The 23,029-nt window shown below is 37.5% G+C and overlaps 2 protein-coding genes and 1 long non-coding RNA gene across 16 annotated transcripts in view; 2 read left to right on the forward strand and 1 right to left on the reverse strand.

The window, feature by feature from the left end:
• The first annotated feature begins 710 nt into the window (after positions 1–710).
• Positions 711–10,990, forward strand: LOC126603567 (disease resistance protein RPV1-like). The gene is made up of 6 exons (XM_050270467.1): positions 711–1,042; positions 6,613–7,126; positions 7,305–8,409; positions 8,498–8,791; positions 8,923–9,819; positions 9,933–10,990. Exons 2-6 carry the CDS (start codon positions 6,636–6,638, stop codon positions 10,659–10,661), a joined length of 3,516 nt encoding a protein of 1,171 aa, XP_050126424.1. The 5' UTR covers positions 711–1,042; positions 6,613–6,635; the 3' UTR covers positions 10,662–10,990.
• A 6,376-nt stretch (positions 10,991–17,366) lies between these two features.
• On the reverse strand, positions 17,367–19,230 carry LOC126603580 (uncharacterized). The gene is made up of 3 exons (XR_007616299.1): positions 19,020–19,230; positions 18,078–18,501; positions 17,367–17,767 (listed from the first exon to the last, which is right to left on the reverse strand). It is a non-coding gene; the product is annotated as an uncharacterized LOC126603580 (long non-coding RNA).
• A 2,483-nt stretch (positions 19,231–21,713) lies between these two features.
• The window catches only part of LOC126603565 (disease resistance protein RPV1-like), a 68,306-nt gene continuing 66,990 nt past the window's right edge, over positions 21,714–23,029 (forward strand). For 7 of the 14 annotated variants that reach the window (XR_007616286.1, XR_007616285.1, XR_007616287.1 and 4 more), the window contains exon 1: positions 21,726–22,084. The gene's annotated coding sequence lies outside the window, so the exon portion shown is untranslated. Of the gene's footprint in view, positions 22,085–23,029 lie in introns of all 14 variants that reach the window. The other 7 variants (XR_007616288.1, XM_050270459.1, XM_050270464.1 and 4 more) reach the window with 5 other exon arrangements.

Genomic DNA, 23,029 nt, shown 5'->3' on the forward strand with positions numbered 1-23,029 from the left:
TTATTATAAGTTTTAGAAGGGCTTTCTGTTTGGAGCCATTGGATCAAATTTCAACGGCCCGGATCACTTGATCCTAGGCCTTTGATGGAAGATATCCAGACCAGATCCTCTTCCCCTTAAAATTTAGTAATTGAATTGTCTTCTTTTTTAATTATTTTTTATACAATGATATTGCAGGCATGGGATATGGACTAAGTCACACACCATAATTTGGCATCGAACCAGAGTCGAATTTAAATCATTCTACTTACAAGTATAGAAAAATATTATTAAACTGTAAGGCTAGAGAAATTTATAATTGAATCTTTAGGGTTGAATTATAGTCACTCTTTTGTGAGTATGACCTATGAGTATAAAAAAAAATGATTACTGAATTTTTGTGTATGACCTATGACTATAGAAAAATGATTACTGAATTTTCGTGTATGACCTATGAGGCTATGAGTATAAAAAAAAAAGAAAACTAATGAAAATGGCTTGAAAACTTTGAGTTTTAATGATAAAGACAAAATAAAGGGTAAAATGAATAGTACCAGGATTGACTTTTTAGTGTAAAAATGTGATTTTTCGTTAAAATAAACAGTACCGGATACTTTTCATTAAAGTTCTAAAAAAAAATGATTACTGAATTTTCGAGTAAAACACGAATTTACATATTTTTGAAAAAGCTATGTATTATTGTCCGCTGAATTTTATTGGTTTGTTTGGGCTTACCCACCCTCATTTACCAAAAAAAGGGAAAGGTAAAAGCTCTCGTCCGTCCTCTTGAGCTTCTCTGGTAGCATGATCATCTCCTACCTCCTCTTCTTCATCAACTCTTAAGACTGACGCCCATTCAGATCCTTAGAAATTTGAGCATGGTGGAGAGGAACTATAATTATCAACTTAAGGTTGCGAGTTAGCAAAATTCGATTTGTGAAATCGTCCATTTCACAGTGTCTTTTTGAAGAAACTAGTTGGGGCTTCCCTCCAACAGCTTGCCGGCAGGAAGAAAACTCCCAGCTTTCGACATCTTACAATACACAACTCTGGTGTGTGCAAGGTACCTCCAAGCTCCCCTGTTGTGAAAACATAGATCTGCTTGTATCATTACCTTCTTCTCTCTTTTTTTTCCCCCTTTTGGTGAACTGCTTGTGTTATTCATTTTGAATTGAAATCTTCACGGCGGAGATCCTCTAGCTTTCTTATCTTTATTTTTCTTGTTAATATATTCCTATTAAAACTAAGATCTAAAGTTTTTTTTTTTTTTTTGAGAAGAAGTATGATATTTATTGAAGATTGAAATACGTACAAATCGCGAGGATAGGATGCTTATAGTGGGCCTCAATAAAAAATCTTATTAGAACTTTCAACCTGATAGAAAGGAAAAAGAGTGTCCCGTACCAAAATTAACTACTAGTACTATTCTTTAATAATAAATCAGAGATTACATCAGTAGGCTCTTCGAACCAAAAAACTGGGTGATCAATAGTTAGACTAAACCTCGCAAGGTGATGAGCCACCTTATTCGTCTCTCTTCGACCAAATGTAACCTTCCATTGCTTGAATTCTTGAAGAAGCTGTCTTGTATCCTCAAACAGCTGCCCATAATGACCACTAAGCGCTGCACCTGCATTCTGAATTGCAGAAGTCACCAGCAGTGCATCCCCTTCCACCTGGACCTGTTCCGTTCCCCATTTCCGTAAGAACAACATTGCTGCACGTGCATTAGCAGCCTCTGCATGCAGCGTTGATCTCACCCCTTCCTCCTTGATCGCCTTTGCTGCCATGAAACCTCCCTCCGAGTTCCTTACCACAATCCCAAAGCCTCCAACCGATCCCTTCTCGTCCCATGCTGCATCAAAATTACACTTTATCCATCCAGAGTCCGAAAACTGCCATTTATGTGTTATTGCTGAGGAGATATGCGATGCTGCTGCATTCCATTTCTTAAACTCGGCCAGCCACGTTTGTGCTTTTATTTGGGTATCCAACGGAGAAGCATCAACACTATTCCATAGAAAATCATTACGTACCTTCCAAATATTCCATACTAGGACACGTAGCAGCTCAAAACTATCCTTAATTATTGTCTGCGCCATGTATTCCAACCACCCTCCGAAACCCTCTTCACTTCTATGAAACGAACTAAGTCCCAATGGACTTCCAAACCAAACAGCAGCCGCTGTAGGACACTTTAATAACACATGCTGTATTGTCTCCGCTTCTTTATCACACAAACCACAAACATCCTCTGTAAGGATGCGTTTGTTTTTCAATTTCCTCAGTACTTTGGCTCGCTGCAATGCTTTCCATAGGAACTTGGTTTCCGCATTTATCACCGATCCCGTCGGCTCATGCCCACCAATTCCCTGACACGTGTTTGCCACAAAGTACACACTCTTAGTTGTAAACTGACCATTGGGTTCTTTTGTCCAAATCATAGAATCAGCTGGATAGAATAAACTCAACAGTATGCTCAAAATCAAGTTCGCTTCATCGTCCAAGAACCATCTACGAATTAAATTCGTATTCCAGCGAATCCCTTCGTCATCCACCATCAATTATCTCACCATAAAAGATGGATGCACCCCCATCGGTCTGGGGCTGAGAACTTTCTAAAAATTCTCCCATGGCAGCCAGTTATCCCCCCAAATGTGTATTCATAGACCATCCCTCACCCGCCACCTCGTGCTTCGAAGAATAATTATCCTAGATGCCGCCACATACGCCAACAGTAGGAAGAATTAGGGTTGATTGGAGCCTGCAAGATATCTGTTGTAGGATAGTACGGGCTTTGAAAATTTTTGCAACAAGGGAATGAGGTTGTTGTATTAGTCTCCACCCTTGCTTCGCAAGCAAAGCAAGATTGAACGCATATAAATCCTTAAAACCCAATCCACCTTCCCTTTTTGGTTTACACAATGTTGGAACCCTCAGTCCCACATCGGACAGAGGGAGAAGAAAATAGTGCTTTAAATATAAATACCCCTCTCTAACTAACATCGACGTCTTTTGTGATAAAACCCCACACCTGAGGATTGTGCAGGTGGTTAAGTGGGGACAGTATCGGTGTTGTTGGAGTGGGCCCTCGGCCTGTCGAACTGAAAATTTCCACATGGTATCAGAGCCAGGAGGCGGGCCCGTACTGCCACGTGATTGGGTGGGTCCCCTTTGGCCCCGCGCGATTGTCCATGTAGGCCAAAGATGCCACGTGTTTGGGTGGGTCCCCATTGGCCCCGCGTGATTGGGTGAGTTCCGACATGGCTCTACGTGGTTGCCGATGTGTGGAAATTCACATGTGACCCATAAGTGGGGTCTCACGTGCGGGGGAGTATTGGAACCCTTAGTCCCACATCGGACAGAGGGAGAAGAAAATAGTGCTTTAAATAGAAATACCCCTCTCTAACTAACATCGAGGCCTTTTGTGATAAAACCCCACACCTGAGGATTGTGCAGGTGGTTAAGTGGGGACAGTAACGGTGTTGTTGGAGTGGGCCCTCGGCCCGTCGACCTGAAAATTTCCACACACAATATTTGCCATTTCACCCAATGTATTCTATGTTTACCTGCTTCCCTTCCCCACCAAAATTGCGCCACCATTTAGTTTAACTCCTCATAGAAGGATTTAGGCAACAAGAACGTCTGCATCGTATACAATGACACTACCTACGCAACTGTTTTTATCAAGATATCTTTTCCAGTACTACTCAACAAGGAACCACGCTAGCCATTCAACTTTTTCCATAATCGATCTTTAATAAAGGCAAATGTATCTTTCTTGGATCTGCCAATAAACACCGGTAGGCCAAGATATCGGTCATGGTACTCCACTCGTTCCATCCCTAGGCAATCGGCCAGCAACTGTGCATTCATGTGCATCCATTTTTGTTAGATTACAGCATGTTCATAAATCCGTAGTAATTCCTTTAACTGTAAACACTCCTGCAGAGAACTGGCAAATATAAAACTATCATCCACAAATAGAAGATGATGAACACTTGGGGACTCTTTACATACCTGAACCCCTTGAATTCGGCCTTGTGCCTCCCACGAATCGAATAAAGTTGATAAACAAGCTCCATAGGCTCCCCATTCAATTTGAAAGAATAAGACACAGTAGAAACACACATCATTTTCTAGTGTATCCATTCTTCTGCAAATCCCAACATTTTCATAATTTGCTCCAAAAAACTCCATTCAATGCGATCATAAGCCTTGTTGAAATCCAACTTCAATGCCATCACCCCATTCCACCCATTGTTCTTCCTATGCATATAATGTGCAATCTCCGAAGCTACCAAACAAATGTCAGAAATTAACCTTCTCGGAATAAAGGCACTTTGCGAGGGTGAAATAATCTCCGGGAGGATGACTTTCAGGCGATTAGTAAGAACCTTGGAGCAAATCTTATAAATCACTTTACACAGACTAATCGGCCAAAGCTGAGTCATTGCTGTGGGATCAAGTTTCTTTGGAATTAAAGTGACATGGGTATAATCGATTTTCCAAAGCACATGTCCCGAGGAAAGAAGATACCTTACCCCATCACAAACATCTTGGCCAACAGTCTCCCAATGCTTCTGATAGAAACCAGGTGACATACCGTCAGGTCCTGGAGCTTTAGTCAGATGCATTTGAAATAGCATAGCTTTAATTTCATCATTTGAAACAGGCCGTAGAAGCTCTTGATTCATTTCTGCCGAAACCTTGGGAGTCACTACCCGCATAATTTCCGACATGTCCGTCGCACCCTGAGAATCAAATAACTTGGAGAAATAATCTACGATCACTGCCTCCATGCCCCTCTTATCTTCATGCCACACCCCGGCCTCATCAAATAACCCCGGTAATGCATTCCTCCTTTGTCTTCGATTAGCCTTCTAATGAAAGAATTTTGTATTTTAATCCCCAAGCTTTAACCAATTTTCCTTTGACCTCTGCCGCCAGAAAGCTTCTTCCTGTGCCAGTAAGGATTGTAGTCGAGTATATAATTCATGTCGTTGTGCTATAGTTTTATCGGTAAAAGGCCTTCCAAATAAAGCATTCAACTTATCCTCCGTTTCTGAAATCTCCCCTGGAATTGATCGCTTCATTGTTTTTGCCCAATTATTCAACTGCATTCGTGTTGCCTTAATCTTCTCCGTGAAAGATCTAAAGTCTTTAAACTCACGGAATTTATTTTGTAAGACTTTAATTTTTTTTTTTCGGAAACGTGAACTAAATCCATTTCATGAAAAAAGATCTAGTCCTTTTCGTTTTTTTCTTCTTAAAATAAATATGAGTCATTATATTAATAATTAATTCACTAAAAATTGATAGAATATATTTTTGTATAAAGTTTTAATATGAATTTCTTGTAGGATTACACATAACGCGTCTATTAGCTTTTTACATACTAAAATTGTGATAATATAAACGTACCAATAGTGTGGTATGTATCTAAATAAAAATTACATAACATACCAAAATACTAATTTGTACACAAATTTGGATTCATAGTATACCAATAACGTACCAAATTATTGGAACGTTATATTTAGTAAATATAAGCATGCATATATATATATATGTATATATGTAGTATCGTTTAAAATTTTAAAGTACGTTGGTGAGTTTGAAATATCACGTTTGATTTTTTTTTTGTTTTTAACAATACATTTTTTGCAAGATTTTAGGAGTATGTTATCTTTTGGATTTTTTTTTAAATTTATTACTATTAAAAGGAGGGGATGATTCAAAACTATTACAATAATTTAGGATTTAATTAGTAAATTAATTAAAATTGTAGAAACTAGTATATTTTGCCACCCAGTACTACAGTCTAGCGATATGCCTCTTTATTTGTACGTGAGATGTCTTAGATTTGATTTTCGCCAAATTCGAATTTAAATCACATTATTGCTAGCCCATTTTGAGGCTTATTCCACTCCCCTACTCCTTAATGTAGATGATATAGTTTGTTTAAAAAACAAAAAAACAAAAAACCTTAGATATTTGGTCTAAGAAATTAAAAAACCGAGCATCTAGATCAAAATACCTCCTAAATTATTTGGTGGTTAAGAGTCCTAAATGAGCTCCTCTCTAAAACTTAGAGAGGATTTGAAAAGTTCCATGTCGAATCAGACCTTCATTCCTAATACAAGTAAGCATACTAGAGCCATGTTACTTGTACATGTCTAACAAAAGTTTAGTCCATTTTTACCACACAAAAAAAAAAAAAAATAAAATAAAATAACCAATAAATATTCTTGCATGACGATATGACGAATTTATTCTTACTAGACACCAATTTGTTTGTTTTTTTCTTTTCTTCTGAGTACTACTTGAGACACCAACTTATTAGTTTTTGCATCAACTTTTTGAGATCCCAATTGCGTGCCAATGTTTCAATGCGTTTTCTATTCACATTTTACAACTAAGAAGAATTTGCCTTGTGACTTGGTAACCAATAACTGGTGTCTCTTGTACTATTATTATGTTTATCATTTCCTACATATTTCCAAAATTAGACCTGTAATATCATTTGCATCTCAGTGTAAAATCAGATATGTTTGGTACCTGGAGAATATATTCTCAATTTGCATTCCAATTTGTATATAATAACTCTTCTTCATGCATTCACTGCTACAGATAGACTCCATTAAATAGCTGCAATGAGCACCGAGCAACAGAATGCTTCTTCGTCCTCTTACCGGTGCACATATGATGCATTCTTGAGTTTCAGAGGCACAGATACACGCAAGGGCTTTACAGATCACCTCTACAGTGCTTTGGAGTTGGCAGGAATCCACACTTTTAGAGACAATGATGAAATTGAGAGAGGAGCAAACATTGAACACGAGCTACAGACAGCAATACAAGAGTCACGAGTATCAGTCATTGTTTTCTCCAAGGACTACGCCTCTTCCAGGTGGTGCCTGAATGAACTTGCTATCATCATGGAACGTAAAAGAACAGATGGACACATGGTTATGCCAGTTTTCTATGATGTGGAACCATCAGATGTCAGGAAGCAGATGGGCAGTTTTGCAGAATCATTTACTAGACATGACGAGCGATTCAAGGACGAGATAGACAAGGTGGAGGAGTGGAGGCGAGCTCTTAGAGATGTTGCAGACGTGGGAGGGATGGTTTTAAGAGACGGGTAATTTTTCATTCTCTCCTATATTCAGTCAAGTAGATCAGATGCTAGCTTGTGAAAATTTTAGCTTTTATTTTTTGAAAAAAAATAAAAAATAAAATAACTTGCTTGTGTTTTTTCCTTTGGTCTGAAAAGAAAGAACGTACTGTGCCTCATATATTTTGATATCAATAACAAATAGGTACGAGTCGCAGTTTATCCAAGATATTGTTGAAGCGATTGGGAATAAACTGGACTACATGACGAATAGGAGATTAAGAGTTGATCCCTATGTGATTGGAAGAGGTTACTATGTGGAAAGCCTAAACATGTGGCTGGAAGATGGATCAAATGATGTTGGAGTAGCTGTCATCCATGGAATGGGTGGAATAGGCAAGACCACCATTGCTAAAATTGCTTATAACCAGAACTTCTATAAATTTCAAGCTAGCAGCTTTCTTCCAGATATTAGGGAAACTTCCAGACAAGCCAATGGTTTTGTTCACTTGCAAAGGAACCTTCTTTCAGATATCCAAAAGAGGAAAATGAACAAAATATACAACCTTGATGAAGGTATAGTAAAGATCAAACGGGTTGTACGTTGCAAAAGAGTTCTTATCGTTCTTGATGATGTGGATACCTCAGAACAGTTCAATTCAATTCTTGGAATGCGAGACTGGTTCCATCCTGGAAGTAAAATTATCATAACAACTAGACATGAACATTTGTTAAAGGCTCATGAAGTTTGTGTAAGGTTTAAGGTTGAAGGATTGCTTCTGCATCAATCACTTGAGCTTTTCAGTTGGCATGCCTTTGGACAACCCCATCCTCAAGAAGGTTACATGGAGCTTTCAAGACCCATAGTAGAACATTGTGGAGGGGTTCCATTAGCTCTTCAAGTTCTGGGATCTTCTCTATTTGGAAAAACAATTGATGTTTGGAAAAATGCATTACACAACTTAGACGTGATTTCTGAGGGGAAAATTCAAAAGATTCTTGGCATAAGCTTTGATTCTTTACAAGATCATGATAAACGTTTATTCCTGCATATAGCCTGTTTCTTCGTGGGAAAGGACAAGGATTTTACAACTACAATCCTTGACGAATGTGATTTTTCCACAGAGTTTGGACTTCAACATCTGGTTGATAGATGTCTTGTGGAAATTAATGTCCACAAGAAGTTAATGATGCATCAATTACTTCAAGACATGGGAAGGGCAATAATTCGTGAAGAATCACCTGAGGACCCTGGAAAACGCACTAGACTGTGGCATAAAGATGCATTTAACGTTTTGAGAAAATTAACGGTAAGAAACATGATCTTTATCTGTATATATTTGCAATGGTATTCTGCATGTGACTAGTAACTTATCCAATGCTCTTATTTGTTAGCAGGGTACGAGAACTATCAAGGGCCTCATGCTCAACTTTCCCTCAACAAAGTCATCTCCGATATTAAATGAGGTAGGTTTTGAAACAAAGGCATTTACAGAGATGCTCAATCTTGAACTACTTCTGCTTGATACTGTAAAGTTGAGTGGAAGCTATGAAGATTTTCCAAAAAATTTAATATGGCTATCTTGGCGAGGATTCTCTTTGAAATCAATACCAGCCAATTTTTGTTTGGAAAATCTAGTTGTTCTTGACTTACGAAAGAGCAGTCTGCAACATGTTTGGAAAGGAACCAGGGTATGTTCTAATCTCTCTCTCTCTCTCTCTCTCTCTCTCTCTCTCTCTCGCAAAATACACACAATCAAAAATAATTTTCAGCGAAATTGAACTCTGTATTCATAGCAACTAATGACTTCTCTTTGACACAGTTTCTTACAAGATTGAAAATTCTTAATCTCAGTCATTCGCATGGCCTTAGGACAACATCTGACTTGTCCGGACTCCCTAATCTTGAGAAACTAATTCTTAAGGATTGCATTAATTTGATTTATGTTGATGAATCCATTGGAAACTTGGGGAAACTTATTTTCTTGAATCTAAAAGACTGCAAAAGTCTTATGAAGCTTCCAAAAAGAATGAACATGTTGAGGTCTCTTGAGGAACTTATTCTTACTGGTTGCTCAAAGCTTGTTCTTCATGACAGTGCCACAGTTATTCATTTACACTCTACATCTAGGGATATGAATAAACTTAGACTGTTATCAATTATATCATGGACACCAATCAGGTATTGGTGGATGTGGGCATGGCCGGGAAAGACTCTTCAATCAACGAGTTTCTCTCTGGCAAGTTTACCCCGTTCTTTGGGAAGCTTAAGTTTGTCTTACTGCAACGTTTCAGAGGTTCCCAATGATCTGTGTACACTATCTTCGTTGAAGCATTTGAATCTAATTGGTAACCCAATTTTTTGCCTACCACAAAAAATGAAGAGTCTTATTATGCTCGAGACTCTTTTGTTAGATAATTGCACAAACCTCGAAATTCTTCCGGAGCTCCCACCAAGGTTGAAGAGGTTAGAAGCAAAACATTGTACATCATTGAAAAGATTAACAAATTTACCAAACTTATTCAGATCATTGGAATCACTTTTTTGGGGTTGCGAGCATTTAGTTGAAGTTGAAAGCATGTTGAATATAAAACCGCTAAGAAGCGCTGACATAGAAATGACAAGATATATGGGCCTGTTCAATTTGAAATCCATAGCAAGCACTGATGTCGAAATGATCAACTACTTGACCTTTACAACCAGGAAGGCTCCTGTCCAGGTCTGTCTCTGTCTCCTCTCTCATGGATAGTTGTTCTAATTGTTATATCTATGAACTAGTTGGGCTAACTGTTTGAATAGTTAAATCAGAATTGTGGATTCTTGATGAAACAGGTACTCTATGAATGTGGCATATATAGCATTTTCTTTCATGGAAGCAAGATTCCAGATGGATTTAGCTTCACAACAAGATACAGATCTGTGCTGTCAGTTATTGCACCTTCACATCCTAATCCCAAAATCCGAGGCTTGAATTCATGTGTTTTATATGCAAGAGAACCAGGCTTCGTTATTGATGACTATCTTGTTAGTGCTATGCATTTGATTAAGGTCAGTAATCAGACCAAGGGTCTTATGTGGACCTATTCTCCAGTCACAGTAGGCCTTCCAACTGAGAAGGAAGATATGCTATGGCTAAGCCATTTTCGATTTGGAAACAATGAATTGGAGTATGGGGACGAAATACGTGTTTCGGTGGAGATGCATGATTTTCGGATAAAGGAGTTCGGAATCCAGCTTGTGTACGAGCAGGAAAGGTCTCCTTCTAGCCAGAATAATGTTGTTGCTGGAGATGTGTCAATGTCAACATCAGAGTACCAAATGTGGGCAGGAAAATACTTTCTCAGTAATCATAGGCACCGTACTCATCAGTCTCAATTCCGAAAGAGACAGGAGAATCCAGCACATATTGAATTTTCATTTGGGCCAGAGCGTCTACCTCATAAATTATTCAAGGCTCAAGGACCATTGGAAATAATTGGGAGAGGATGTCCAGCAGATTCCCCATCTGCTTCTCGTCACCTGTTTTGGGGAAATAAATGTTTGAGCTACAATGTTAACTGAAGCAATAACTGTACGAGGACCGGAACAGTTGAGAAATATTCAAGTACCTAAAAGAGCAGGCAGCTATATCAGAATAATTATGCTGGACTTATGTTGGATAACTTCTCATCTGATATGGCTTGGTCCTTTTATAGCGGATATTGGTGCACAAACTCCCTTTTTCTATATTTTCAGAAAGTCTGCAAAACTTAAATCCTATAGTTCTTTTTCTGCCTTTTTCTAATATTTTTTCTGCCATTTTCTACTATAGTACTACCCCTTCAGACAATAATCCTGGTGGCCAAAATTATATCCTAACTTTAAATCCCAATTAAGGTGATATTTTTTTATGTTTATGCTCACTAGAAACCTCATTGATCTACAACGAACAAACAACTACCGTAGTGCCTATAGTATGTGTGGTGGTCTAGATCACTCATTTGAGCAATACGTACATGCGAACCAAAAAGCTATTTAACTTTAAAAAGGGAAAATTTAGCATGCCCCCGAACTTTTAAAATGTTGGTAGCAGCTCAGGTTTGAGTCCCAGCAAAGGCATGCTTTCTTAATTTTTGCACGACTTACAGCTGGTGAGAGGGACCGTCGCGCGTTAACTATGTGCCAGTCTGGGTCCATTTAGTGCGCGTTAACTTGGGGACGACCTAACGAGGGACCTGAGATAGTCAACAACCCTTACCGAGTACCAGAAAATGTGAATTATGTAAGTCGTAAGTATTACTGTAAACTTTTCTTATTTTACAACGTAAATCCATTCATATTAGCAACCTTTTCTTATTCTTTTATGTCTTCAGATTTGAAAGCGCGCAGTCAACAAATTATTGAAAACGTGTACATGACACTAATTTCGTAAGGATTGCAAAAGCAACCAGATTTGAAAAACTAAAAATTAACTTTTATTTTCTTATATTATTCTCTCCGATACGGAGGCAACATATATATACATCACAACCTTGCGGTGCAAGGAATATTAAATGAAGAGTCTGTCCTTAAGCTAGGAAGGAATCCCTTTAAACTAGGAAACCAAATTATATTCTATAGAAAACTGGATTTTAATCTCTAAATAAGATGAAATTTAGAAAAATGTCTTATACAAGATTAAAAATTGATTTTAGTCCCTAGACTCTATTTAATGCCAACATATGTATTCAATATTTTTTTATTTATTTATAATCTTATGAATTTAAATTTTATGAAAATATTATAAATTTTAATTCTCATTATGGTAGGCATCTTATATAAGAAAATATTTTCGTAGAGATTTTTCGGTACACTAATGTTTTTGCATATTTTCTTATCTGCCATTAATTCATAACAATATATTTAGGTACGAACATTTCAATACAATGGATTAGTATAATATGTTTAGGTACGGACATTTCGGTACACTAGTTTAGTATAATATATTTAGGTACCGACATTTCGGTACACTAGTTTAGTATCATATAGTTAGGTACGGAATTTTGATACACTTATGTTTTTACATATTTTCTTATCTGTCACTAATTCACTATAATATATTTAGGTACGAGCATTTCGGTACACTAATTTAGTAAAATATATTATGATCCGGACATTTAGGTACACTAATTAGAGAAAGTTAAATAAAATTGTATAATAATAAATTTAAATTTAATGTAATAACATTAAATAAGTTATCTATTAAATATAAAAACAAAAATATAATATGAATTTGAATTAAGTACACATTAAGGGTCTAAAATTAATAATCAATCTAACACCAAGTTTTTATTAAATTTTAATCTTCTTGAAGGATTAAAATTCAAAAACCCCCATATTCTAATACAAATTGATTTATGACTCACACGTCAACACTCCCCCTCAAGTTGGTGCGTAGATATCTTCTAGACCCAACTTGTCAAGTGAGTCACCAAATCTGCTAGCAGAGACTGCATGTGTTAAGATATCCGCCAATTGTTCCTCTGTCTTCATGTATGGAATATTGATCAGCTTCACATCTAGCTTTTCTTTGATGAAATGTCTGTCTACCTTAACATGCTTGGTTCTATCATGTTGCATAGGATTGTTCGCTATTTCCCTTGCTGCTTGATTATCACAATACAACATCATAGACCCTTCCGGCTTAATCCCTATCCCAGTGAGAAGGATGCGCAACCATAGAAGCTCACAAATTTCGTGAGCCATTCCTCTGTACGCGGCCTCCACTGAAGATCTCGCCACCACATTTTGCTTTTTACTTCTCCAAGTCACAAGATTTCCAGCTACGAACGTGAAATAACCTGATGTAGACCGCCGGTCAGTGATATTGCCTGCCCAATCTGCATAAGTGTATCCTTTCACCTCCATGTGGCCATGTTTTTTATACATCAGTCCTTTCCCTGGAGCTCCCTTTAAGTAACTTAAGATTCGCATTACTGCTGCCATGTGATCTTCACTCGGAGCATGCATGAACTGACTGACTACGCTCACTGCATAAGCAATATCTAGCCAAGTAAGAGATAGATAAATTAATCTTCCCACTAACCTTTGATACATCTCCTTATTAGTCGGAATTTGATCCTGATATATTGCTAGGTTATGATTTTGCACAATTGGAGTATCTCCCGATTTACAAGCCAACATCCATGTCTCTGATAATAGATCTAATATGTACTTGCATTGTGACAAGTAAATCCCTAGACCAGACCAGGCCACTTTAATTCTAAGGAAATACTTGAGTCCTCCTAAGTCATTCATCTCAAATTCAGTAGACAAGTACCTTTGTAGTCTTTTAGTCTCCCTTGTATCATTACCTGTGACAATCATATCATCCACATATATGATGAGCAAGGTCACTTTACCATCCTTACGCTTGATGAATAAAGTGTGATCAGAATTTCCCTGTCGATACCCATACTTTTTCATTTCCTGAGTGAATCTGCCAAACCACGCTTTAGGTGATTGCTTCAGACCGTATAGCGCCTTCCGAAGTCTGCACACCTTCCCACTAGAGTTTGCAGTGCCATACCCTAACGAAAGGTCCATGTAAACTTCCTCATCTAAATCTCCATGTAAGAAAGCATTTTTTACATCAAACTGTCTTAGAGGCCAATCAAAGTTTGTAGCCAAAGATAACAGAACTCTAATGGTATTCATCTTTGCGACTTGAGCAAAAGTTTCCTGATAATCAACACCAAAAGCTTGCGTGTAATCCTTTGCCACCAATCTTACCTTGTATCTATCTATAGTTCCATCTGCCTTGTGTTTAATGGTGAACATCCACTTACACCCTACTGGTTTTTTTCCTTTAGGGAGCGGCACCAATGTTCATGTATTATTTTTCTGTAAAGCCTCCATTTCCACCTGCATTGCCTCTGTCCATTTCCGATCCTTTAAGGTGTCTTCAACTCTTGTGGGTATTTTTATGTCTTCCATTTGTTGGACAAATGCGCAGTAACTTGGCGAGAGCCCATGAGTAGAAACATAGTGTGCAATTGAATATCACACGTTACCTTCCGGAGAGTACATGTCATGAGGCTTTCTCGATTTTCTCTAGAAGGCAACACATAAATAGGTTTAATGTTTTCTGAGTTAGTACTTACCTCAGGAATATTCGGTTGATCTTGGACAGGTACTTGAGAAACAAGAGAATAAGGGTTGCAACAAATTGTATAAATAGCTGGCCCACGCCTATTTGGGTTATTCAGGGATGCTGTGGTGACTAGCCCACTTGGGTGTTCTTCAGTGGATGCCGTAGTGGCTGGCCCACTTGGGTAGTCTTCAGTGGAACCATCAATAGGCCCATTAACAATCCCAACTGGGCTCTCGGCTATGACTCTGTTTTCTTTCTTTTGCCTATCGGGCAATGGGTATTCTTGGCCCACTTGTTCATCAATCAGCCTAATTGTGTGTTCTTCATGTGGTGCCATGGCCGGCACATCAAACAAACCATCGTCCTCATTAGTCGTTATCTCCTCCTGAGGAGTATGGCGGGGAGGAAAAAACAATTCATCCTTAGAGAAAGTGACGTCCATTGTGACGTACATATGCCAAGTAGACGGATGATAACACCAGTAGCCTTTTTGTTGTGGATTAAAGCCAAAAAATGCACACCGAACTGCACAGGGATCAAGTTTGCTTCGTTGGTTCTTGTGGAGATGGACATAAGCGACACACCCAAAAATTCGTGGTTACAATGAAGAGTAGAGGGAAGCGTAACATGGTCTGCAAGCACTGCCAAATGAGTTTAAAAGGAGAGAACTCGAGATGGCATGCGATTCATAAGATAAACGACATAAGTTACGGCATTCGTCTAATAGGTCTTGGGTACACACCCACTGATTAAGAGTGCTCTGGTGGTCTCAATGATATGACAATTCTTTCTTTCTGCAACTCCATTTTGTTGTGGGGTCTGAGAACAAGTAGTTTCATGGAGAATACCATGTTCTTTGAAAAATTGAGAAAGATCCTGATTAACATATTCACAGCCATTGTTGGATCGCACAACCTTTACAGGAAGTGAATATTGGTTGCGAACCATGGAATGAAACGTCTTGAAGGTTTCACTCACATCATTTTTGTTTTTCATAAGATACAACCATGTCATCTGGGTACAATCATCAACAAATGTCACAAACCAGCGTATACCATGCTGAGTAGTAATCGGAGATGGTCCCCACACATCAGAATGAATCAACTCAAAAGATATTGTGCTTTTATTAAAACTTGGCGAAAAAGAAGCATGATGGCTTTTGGCTAAGGTGCAAGTATTACACTTTAAGGAAGTGTCTGAAATATTATTAAATAATGATGGAAGTAATTTTCTTAAATATCCAAATAAAGCATGACCTAGTCAACGATGCCACAGTTAAACAGTTTTCATCTGTCCACTGCTATAACTTTGAACCTGATGAACATGTCTCGACACAACATCATCCACATAGTACAACCCCTTTCTCTTAGTACCACGCCCAATGATCGCCCGAGTCCGAATATCTTGAAGTAGACAGAAAGTGGGAAACATTAGCAAACAATTTTGTCTACTTCAGGATATTCGGACTCGAGCCAAAAGTCACTGACCTAGTCAACGATGCCACAACTGAACAAAATTGTTTGCTTGTACCCTCACTCTCCAGTAATTTATTATCTGTGGGCCAAGTCACTGAGCAATTAAATTGTTTCCCATTTTTTGCCCACATATAATAAATTACTGGAGAGTGAGGGTACAAGCAAACAATTTTGTAAAGAAAGGTTAGAGGTGATTGCAATAGAACCCGCCCCTATAACTGGCGCAATACCCCCATTTTCCGTGATAATGCTATTCTTTGGTGGTGGTACCATCGAGTTAAAGAGGGTTCGATCATAAGTCATATGATCGATGGCTCCTGAATCAATGATCCAACCTGTATCGTGAACAACAGAAGCAATTAAAGCAGTGCTCATATTACTTGGGTCGTCAGATTCATTCGAGGAGATCATATTTAAGAGGGACAAGTGCTGCCCAATTTCATCATGATCCACAACATGCACCACTGGTTCCTTGGGCTGGTTTTGGGCCACAGTAGTGTGACCCATAACTGTTTCTCGAATGTCATGCCCATAATGTGCTGCTGTCATGGCAGATTGAACTGCAGTCTCGTCAGGCCCATCATAACGAGCTGCCATTGCAGCTAGGCCAGGATTAGGATCGACCTTCCTTGTTTGGTTGGGACGTTTTCCTAACTTCCCCTTGATTTGTTTTCTTCGTTCTATGAACCATTCAGGGTATCCATAAATTTTGAAACAAGTATCTTTTGTATAACGAGTGCCATTGCAATAAGTGCATCGGAGCTTGTCTTTTTCAGCACTTTCCAAATCCCGTAGTGAGCATGATAGACTTGGGAATGGTTTACTAACCATGGCCACGGATGGACCATTGTCAGTATCCTTATCGCTTAGCATAGTGGTTTTTCATTATGATTCTCACCGAATGGTGTTGAAGCATTCTTCTATTCCAGGGACATGTTTTAATCGAAGAAGCATGCTCCGTACCACATCCAATGAGTCATTGAGTCCTGCAAGAAAGTCGTACACCCTGTCTTTTTGAAGCTCTTCATTCCTGCTTTTCAAGTCGGCTGCACACACCATCTTATTGGGACGTCGTTTGTCCATCTCTTACCATACATTTTTTAGTTCCACAAAATCGATGTTCATTGGTCGTCCATTCTGCTTTGTTCTTGTTGCCTTGCATCGTAGTTCATAATATTGGGACTCGTCTGCCCCGTCATAGAACATCTGACTGACGTTTTCCCAAATATCATGTGTCGTTGGTAACTCAATGAATAGTCCTAACAGATGTTTTTCCATAGTTTTTAGCAGCCATCCTCGGACAATTGCATCTTCAGGTGCTAGGTTTTGTTTCATCCACTGTTAGAGTCTTCTCATTGAGATAACCCATCTTATTTAATCCCTCTGCATGAACTTCCATCATCTTCGACCAAATTTTATAGTTCAAATCATAAGTTTGAATCCGAACGGTACGACACTCAGATTTGGAGATTTGTTTATACTAGGAGCTAAAGCCCCCACGAGAATAATTGCTCCTTCTGCAGCCATCACAGTAGCAGAGTGTCTTGTTTTGTGTTTCTGATTTGGGGTATTCTGAAAGTGAGTCCCTTGTCTCGGGACACCACATCACACACAGATAGGATAATAGGTTTAGAATTGGAGAAAGATACCAAACCAAAAACTCTCGGCTCTGATGCCAAATTAACTTTTATTTTCTTATATTATTCTCTCCAATACGGAGGCAACATATATATACATCACAACCTTGCGGTGCAAGGAATATTAAATGAAGAGTCTGTCCTAAGCTAGGAATGAATCCCTTTAAACTAGCACGATGACTTTTGGCCAAAATGCAAATTTCACAACGAAAATCGGATTCTTTGAATTGGGAAAATAAGTTTAGGAAATATAAGTTTAAGATAACCAAATGAAGGATGTCCTAATCGCCTATGCCATAACCAAATCTTCTTCATTTAGGTTGATTTGTCTTTGCTTACATGATGCACTTGACTCAATCTATAGCTGCATTCTTCCGTTAAGTCCAAATAATATAGTTTGCCCCTTCTAGTACCATAACCAATCACGACCCTGGTGAGCAGATCCTGGAAAAGACAACATAGTGCCAAAAAGAAATAGAGCAATTAAGGGAGTCAATAATTTGAGAAACAGATAAAAGATTGTAATCTAGGGATGACATAACTAAGACAAGATCAAGATTGAGTGAGGAAGTTAGTGAAAGAGAGCCTTCTCTGGTAACCGAAGAGATTGAACCATTGGCATTGGTAATAAACGTCTGGTTGGCTGTTTTTAGTGGGTGAAGAATGTTAGCATCAGATGTGATGTGATATGTGGCACTTGTATCAATAATCCACGATCTATTACAAGTATTAGCGGATGTAGAATTAGATATACCTAAGGTGTTCAAGGCTTTTGGGATATGGTCAAATGAGCTAACATCTTGAGAAGACTGAGAGGTGGTGAATGATGCTCTGCTGGATTCCTCTTTTCGTCCTTTGTGAACCCATCCTTCTGGATAGCCAATAATCTCATAATAGCCTTGAATAGTATGATTTTTCAATCCGCATTTAGTGCATTGCATAGGTGGTCGATTACGAATCAATTAGCTGTTGAAGAGTTTATGTTTTGAAGTCGAGGTCCTTGTGGAGATCGAGAATTTGTGTAAAGAGCACAATAGCTTCAAGCATGGTGGCACTTTCTGACATGGTTCCTTGTCGGTTGCTATCACGTTTGACATGAGAGTAGGCTCCTTCAAGACCAAGTTTGGGCTCAATCCTCAAAATCTCACCATGAATTTGATCCAACTTGCTGTCTAATCCTGCAAGAAAAATATAGACTCGAAGTCGCCTTGATGAGATATCATCTAGGTCCTTCATGTTAGTAGGACTAAGTTGAACAGGTTCTTGAAAAATCTCGATGAGATTGTTGTAAAAGTTAGCAATATAGCTCCATTTTGCTTCATGGTGAATGACCTTTTATGAAGATCATAAATTTTGGCTTCATCAGAGCCATTTGAGTAAGTCTTTTTTTTGGCATCCCATATTTGCATGGCGATGTCGTAACGGATGAACCACTTCATATGATTGGGCGTCATAGCATCAAATAACCAACTTTTGACTTGGCAATTTTCAGCTTGCCACTTGTTATACAATGGGTATGTAACTACAGGCTTCTTGGTATCACCGGAAAGATGCCCATGTTTTTCTCGACCAACAATTTTCATCTCTATGACTTGATGCTACAAAGAATAGTTGTTCTCATCAAGTTTAATTCCTACAGAGAAATTGGAATTATCACCTTGAATGGTGACCACTTGTGTGGTGGAGTTTGATTTACTTGGTGTGAAAGACTAATTTGGTGGGTCTGATATACTTCATCACTAGCCATTGTATAGGCTTAAGATCAGTGAAGAAATAAAAGATAAAATTGATATGGGAAAAAATGAAGAATAACTTGCTTATGATTGTGATCGAGATATGACTATGGTAGAAGCATTTTTTGGTTTTGAGGTTCAAGAGTCAGTTATGATCGACTGCTCTGATACCATCTCAGAAATAATGGGTTTGTGGGTCAATTTTCTGTTTCATTGTATTACATTGGCTCCGTAAGGAGCTCTTCATATTACAAACTATACAATTAATATCTAATATCATTAACTACATGTTCCTAACTCACTTGACAACATTTATTGTGAGGAGTAATTAACATTGACAATTGACATGTCCATGTTGACAGACAACAACTTCTTTTGTTGACAATAGCAGCTCTTGTTGACAAGATCATCCTGTAATTTCTAGTGAAACGAATCAAGGGCAAACAATTTTAGGATGCCCTTACCTAATTTACATGTGTTGCTGTAAATTCCTACTTCTAATGTTGGGACGATGAAAATAAAGTGCAGCAGGAAGAAATATCTATTCCAGCAATCTACATGACATCACAGACCCACCCAGGCACATCACCTTTTTGAATCTACAAGACAATAAGATGTGAAACATCTCAAAGCTATGTGGTAGGTATTGCACAGAGGGGAAACTAAAGCACAAGGCCCTCTAAGCAAACAATAACATATAAGAAATGAGGAGAATCGTTATATACACAATTGTTTTAATTTTTGAAATTTGCGTATTTCCACAGTGAAACATCGAGTACACATAACAACTAGACGAACAAATGGATTACAAACTATGAATCTTATTTGATTAACGGAAAGAAAAAAAAAACAGGATTTTCGAGACGACTACACTTAACTACATATCGACCTATTATCCGTACTAAACAAACTATATTTGTATGCAGCAAAACCTAAGAAATCCTAATTTGAATGGGGTAGGCCTAAATCATAAACTAACAAGCAAACCCAAATAATGAAATAACTAATTTTTCAACATCCGTCAAACTCATGACGGTACATGACATGAGTTTGCCAACAACCAGATTCTAATTTAGACATATTGATGTTACGAGTATGAAAAGAAAGCATATGATTGCTCCCCCTCACTAAACAAACGAGATTTCCATATCCCAATTACAGCAATGAACGAAAAAATCAACATTATCACTCAAATAATCACAAATCCAAATACTCAAGTAAAGGTAAAAAAAATTCCCAAACAAGCCAACAACTCGCGTCAGCCTCAAAGACATTAAAAAAAAAAAGAAAAAGCCCATGTCTTTTCCCCCTTTGCCTGTGTGGGCCAAAATCTTGGAATTGGATCTGCTCCGGAACTTAGTGTCTGAAGTCTCCGATTCAAGAATCTAGGCCACACAAATTTAGTCCAACGATCTCCATTAATTTATTTTTCTGGCCCACCACACACAACCACATCCCTAATTTGACTTACACATCAATCAGTGCCCTAGATTCCTTAATTTGGAGATTCCGAACACTAAAATCTGGAGCATATCCAATTCTCAAAATCTCAACCAATTTCCAATTTTTTCTTTTTTGTGTGGATCTCAAACATACCACCACTTTTTCATCTTTTTCTTTTTCTCTCTTTTTCCTTTTTGTTTTAGGCATATCTTTTTCTTTCCGTGTGGACCTCATCGAAATCAAACAAAAAAAAAAGAAAAATTAAACTCATCATTAACTTCCACATGAAACTTTTTGAACCAAGTTGTGTGAGATTTGTCCATGATTCGGGTGGGGGTAGGTGGGCTGGGGTCAGTTCTCATTATTTACTCACCCCTACACATCCGTGCATCCACCCCAATTTCGATGTTTTGGGACCTTGGACTAGCAATAATTTTTCAAATAACAGAGTGGAGATTGGAGAGAGATAGGAGGAGGGAGGAAGAGCGAGAGAGAATAGTACGGTTACATTTTAGAATTTTTATGACATAGAATATTAATAATGATAAAAGTTAACTAGAGTTATATGAGAAGATATATATCAAGTTAAAAGTGTATGAATAGCATACATGGGTAAGTTCGAAGCATTTTTACTCATTGCTTTCAAGTGATGGTGATGCTCACAATATTTTTATTGCTGTTTGATAAGTTTAATTTTTGAAATTTATGTCTATCCACAGTAGAAACGTATTACAAATAACAAACATACGAACATATGAACAAACAGATTACAAATTCCGAATATATTTGACTAACAAAACAACAAAGAAACATGATTGTCGAGACGACTACACTCAACTACATACCAACTTATTATCCATGCTAAACAAACTACATTTGTGGGGAGCAAAATCTAAGGAACCCTAATTCAAATGGGATAGGCCTAAATCATAAACTAACACTAATTTTTCAACACCAGTCAAATTCAAGACGGTACATGACATGAGTTTGCCAACAAGTAAATTTTAATTCAGACATAATGATGTTGAGAGTATAAAAAGAAAGCAAATGAATGCTCCCCAACACTAAACAAATGAGATTTTCATATTTCAATTACAGCTATGAACAAACAAAAACGACACTATCACTCGAATATTCACAACTCCCGTACAAGCCAATAACTCGCGTCAATCAATTTCCAATTTTTTCTTTTCCGTGTGGACCTCAAACATACCACCACTTTTTCTTCATTTTCTTTTTCTATCTTTTTTCCTTTTTTCTTTATCCCTATCTTTTCCTCACCCTCGTTTACCAAAAAGAAAAAGAAAAGAGAAAACAAAAGACTAGTCCTTCTTCTTGAGCTGCTGCTTTGGTAGCATCTCCGACCTCTTCTTCTTCATCAACTCTTAAGACCGACGCCCATTCAGATCCTTGGAAATTTGAGCATGGTGGAGAGGAACTATAATTATCAACTTGAGGTTTTAAGTGAGCAAAATTCGATTTGTGAAATGGTCCATTTCACAGTGTCGTTTTGAAGAAACTAGTTGGGACTTTCATCCAACAGCTTGCCGGCAGAAAGAAAACTCACAGCTCTGGTGTGTGCGAGGTACCTCCAAGCTCCCCTCTTGTGAAAACATAAATCTGCTTTAGCTTTCAATTGAAATCTTCGTGGCCGATGAGTCAAATGCATTGACTATGGATCCTCTTGTTTTCTTATCTTTATTTTTCTTTTTAATATTTTCCTATTAAAACTAAGATCTAAAGTCTTTAAATTCATGGAAATTATTTTGTAAGACTTCAATTTTTGTTTTTCAGAAACATGAACTAAATCCATTTCATGAAAAAGGATCTAGTCCTTTTCGTTTTTTTCTTCTTAAAATAAATATGAGTCATTATATTAATAATTAATTTATTAAAAATTGATAGAATATATTTTTGTATAAAGTTTTAATATGAATTTCTTTTAAGATTACACATAATGTGTCGTTAGCTTTACCAAATTTATGATAATATAAATGTACCGATAGTTTTTTAAATAAAATTTACATAACATACCAAAACTAATTTGTACACAAATTTAAATTACATATCATGCCAATAACGTACCAAATTATTGACACGTTACATTTAGTAAATAAAAACATTGATATATATATAGAGAGAGAGAGGCCCTTTAAGGAAACAGATCACATTTAAAAAAAAAATAGGACACCCTCTTGATCATTAAATTTGATTTTAATGAAATTCTATAATTGAGATTAAATCACAGACCACATAATCTTAATTACAGAATTTCATTAAAACCAAATCTAACGGTCAAGAAGGTGTTCTTATTTTTTTTTTAGGAAAATAGGGATCCATCCCCTCTATTTATATATATATATATATATGTAATATCGTTTAGAATTTTAAAGTACCAAGAATTTTAAAGTACGTTGGTACTTTTAAAATAGCACGTTTGATTTTTTTTGTTTTTTGCACTCACAGTTTAACTTTATTTTTTGATAAATAATTCAACTTTTTTTTTTTTTATAGAACTTTTATTGTTTTT

This window comes from Malus sylvestris, chromosome 15 (genome assembly GCF_916048215.2).
Source record: "Malus sylvestris chromosome 15, drMalSylv7.2, whole genome shotgun sequence".
Classification (NCBI taxonomy): Eukaryota; Viridiplantae; Streptophyta; class Magnoliopsida; order Rosales; family Rosaceae; genus Malus; species Malus sylvestris.

Excerpts from the sequence above, each read along its gene's own strand:
- LOC126603567 (XM_050270467.1), top strand. The coding sequence starts at position 6,636 with ATGAGCACCGAGCAACAGAATGCTTCTTCGTCCTCTTACCGGTGCACA. Across the intron at positions 8,792-8,922 it reads ATGTTTGGAAAGGAACCAGG|TTTCTTACAAGATTGAAAAT; the intron begins GTATGTTCTAAT and ends TCTTTGACACAG. Across the intron at positions 9,820-9,932 it reads CCAGGAAGGCTCCTGTCCAG|GTACTCTATGAATGTGGCAT; the intron begins GTCTGTCTCTGT and ends TTGATGAAACAG.